Source organism: Austrofundulus limnaeus, unplaced genomic scaffold (assembly GCF_001266775.1).
Source record: "Austrofundulus limnaeus strain Quisiro unplaced genomic scaffold, Austrofundulus_limnaeus-1.0 Scaffold926, whole genome shotgun sequence".
Classification (NCBI taxonomy): Eukaryota; Metazoa; Chordata; class Actinopteri; order Cyprinodontiformes; family Rivulidae; genus Austrofundulus; species Austrofundulus limnaeus.
This window is the reverse complement of record NW_013953328.1, coordinates 118979-121884: the sequence shown is the minus strand read 5'-3', so window position 1 is coordinate 121884 and position 2906 is coordinate 118979. Positions and strand designations below refer to the sequence as shown.

Below are 2906 nucleotides of genomic sequence, written 5' to 3'. Positions count from 1 at the left end.
ATATGAGGCATAAAACCACTATGTGGTTAACATGAGGCATAAAAAACTGGTTAATATGAGGCTTAAAGCCACTAAGGTTAACTTTAGAGCAAATGACTTGGTTAGCGCTAAAGATCCCATCCTCCAATGGTTGTATATTGTAGCCTTCCAATAGGGCAATGGGCAGAGTGTTGGACCAGGGTTTGAGACCGACACGGGCACAAAAAATTCATTACACTATCTTTTGGTTATTTACACATTCATTGTCATTGATATATTAACCCACTAGGAGGCACTGTCGGGACAGTCTGAAGCCCAGAAGGCACAGTAGGGACACTCTGAAGCCATTGTATGGGACTGATAACGCCTAATAACATCCATTTCATGGACTGATAAGATCAGAATCCCCTGGAATAAGCTTGTGGGAAAACATTTCCTCCCTGGTGATGATAATAGTTACAGTTGGGTTCCTATCTATTTGGACAGAGACAGCATTTTGAACAAAACAAATCAGAAGCAGTTTAAGTTCAGACTCTCAGCTTTAATTCAATGCCGTGAACAAAATAATGGCAGAAATATAAAGAACTAAAGCATCTTTAAACACAATCCCTTCATTTCAGAGGCTCAGAAATGGAGAAAATAATAAATAAAATGTTYATTTGTAGTAGTTGGTTGAAAAGCCTTTGTTTCCAATGACTGGCTGAAGTCTTGAACTCATGGACATCACCAGACGCTGTGTTTGCTCCTGTTTAATGCTCTGACAGGCCTTCACTGCACAGGTTTGTTTGTGGGCCTTTCTGTCTGAACTTGAGTCTTTAACAAGTGAAATGCTCAGCTGGGTTGAGATCAGGTGACTGACTTGTTCATTCAAGAATATTCCACTTCTTTGCTTTAACACAGTATGTCTCTGAATACCTCAGAATTCATCCTGTCCAAGYCTGTGTGCTCAGATCCAGCCAAACTGATGGGTCGTTGTTTCATACCACAGATGGACAATGACACAAAACACGAAGCCAAAGCAACCCAGGAGTTTATTAAAGCAAAGAAGTGGAATATTCTTGAATGAGGTTTTTCTGAACAGTCCATTCATTTTTGACCAAAGCTACTGTAACACTTATGATACAACTTGGTTKAACTTTGTTGTCAAATGTTTCTGAGAAATGTCAGAAATCTAATAAACAAGAGCCCACCTGGTCAGAGCTGATGCATCTGTTTGACAACTTGAATTTAAATTAATGCAAACTCAAAGTGAAATCACAGCAGAAGTATTTCTCTTTTGCTTTGTTTTTTTTCTGCTCAYCAGGAGAAGATCTCCAAACTGTATGAAAGGAAGCTGCATGGAGATTTTGACACAAACAGCCACATCCAGAAGAAGAAGGAGTTTAGAAACCCGAGGTATGCAGCTCAGCTGAACACAGCAAACCAAAGTGTATGTTGATGTCTTATCAAACCTTTTTTTCAGTATTTATGAGAAGCTCATTCAGTACTGTGGAATCGATGAGCTGGGAACAAACTACCCCAAAGATATGTTTGATCCTCATGGCTGGTCAGAAGACTCCTACTACGAGGCTCTTGGTGAGCTAGTTTCTTCTGGTTCACCTTTGTAACATCATTACAGCTCAGATCTCACAGACCTGTTCTGTTCTAGCCAAAGCCCAGAAAGTGGAGATGGACAAGCTGGAAAAGGCCAAGAAGGAGCGCACCAAGGTGAGGCCAACAACAACAAAGAGATGTGGAGGATCTCTTTTTTACGTCAGGGGCAAGTCTGCACCAGCCTCGCTTAATGTTCTTCATCAGAAACGTCCAGATCCAAAGTTCAGCTTTTCTAACTGAAATTCAGGTGTTTGTGTAACATGTTAGATTCTGTTGAAAGAAAAATAAAAACCTTTTCAGTAGCAGTTCAGCCTGTCCCTGACTGAACTGTTGAATTAGTTTCAGAGAAAGAAAATCTCTGTAAGGGTTGAGTATAATTATCTCCAGGGAAGACGAAGTGTGGTTATAAATCTGATTCATGCTGCCATGATGTGCAGCAGCGTCATCGTTCTAAATGTTACAACAAGTTTAAACTACCTGACAGAGGAAGCACTCGGCGTGTCAGGTCTTATATGGACCTGTGTGGAAACACTCAGCACATGGAAGCAGAAATCTAAAGAAAGTGTGAATGTTATTCAAAGTTTACCAAGCAACAAGTTTCTCTCAAATGCTTGTTTATTTAGAAAAGTCTGTAAAAAGAGCCTGTGTGTGAGCTGCAGCAGCAGTTTAAACTTGTTTCATGTGTTTGTGTGTTTTCAGATTGAGTTTGTCACAGGAACTAAGAAAGGCACCAACCCGTCCAGCACAGCAGCCTCCACCACCAGCAGCACCAGCACCACCACAGCCACAGGTAAGCCCACTGGTTATTTTACTGGTAGGTGGTACGTGAGGTCTGGACTGCAGCCAGGGACTCCCCCACTACTAATGCATGGTTCTGTGATGGAGTCAGTTTGTGGCTTCTTGCTGAAATGTGCAAGGCCTTCACTGAACAACACTGTCTGGATGGGAACATGTGGTCTTCTTAAACCTGTAAATACTTTACAGCACTGATGTTGTCTTTCCAAATCTGTAAGCTACACAAGCACCCCCATATCATCAGAGAGGCAGGCGTTTTAACCATGATAACAGGACCTTCTCTCTTTGACAGAGAAACTTATGTCAGTTACTTCCTGGAGGATTATAAAACTTCAATTTGTCTGACCACAGAACAGTTCTCCAGCTGACCTCAGTCCATTTTAAAGTGACAGTAGTTGTGTTTCCATTGCAAATGTGCACAAAACTTTGTTGATATTCTGTTAATATCGAAAAAAAACACAGTTTTGTAACTGCAGTGTTTCCATTCAGTAATAAATGTTCTTAAAGTCACGTGAATACGTTTGTTCTCATGATAAGTC

At 40.9% G+C, this 2906-nt stretch overlaps 1 protein-coding gene across 2 annotated transcripts in view; it reads left to right on the top strand.

The window, feature by feature from the left end:
- sap30bp (SAP30 binding protein) overlaps positions 1–2906 on the top strand; it is a 30158-nt gene that overhangs the window by 24322 nt on the left and 2930 nt on the right. For both annotated transcript variants that reach the window (XM_014029609.1, XM_014029608.1), the window contains exons 6-9: positions 1283–1374; positions 1442–1554; positions 1628–1686; positions 2272–2362. In XM_014029609.1, the coding sequence (XP_013885063.1) occupies positions 1283–1374; positions 1442–1554; positions 1628–1686; positions 2272–2362 (355 nt within the window). The remainder of the gene's footprint in view (positions 1–1282; positions 1375–1441; positions 1555–1627; positions 1687–2271; positions 2363–2906) is intronic.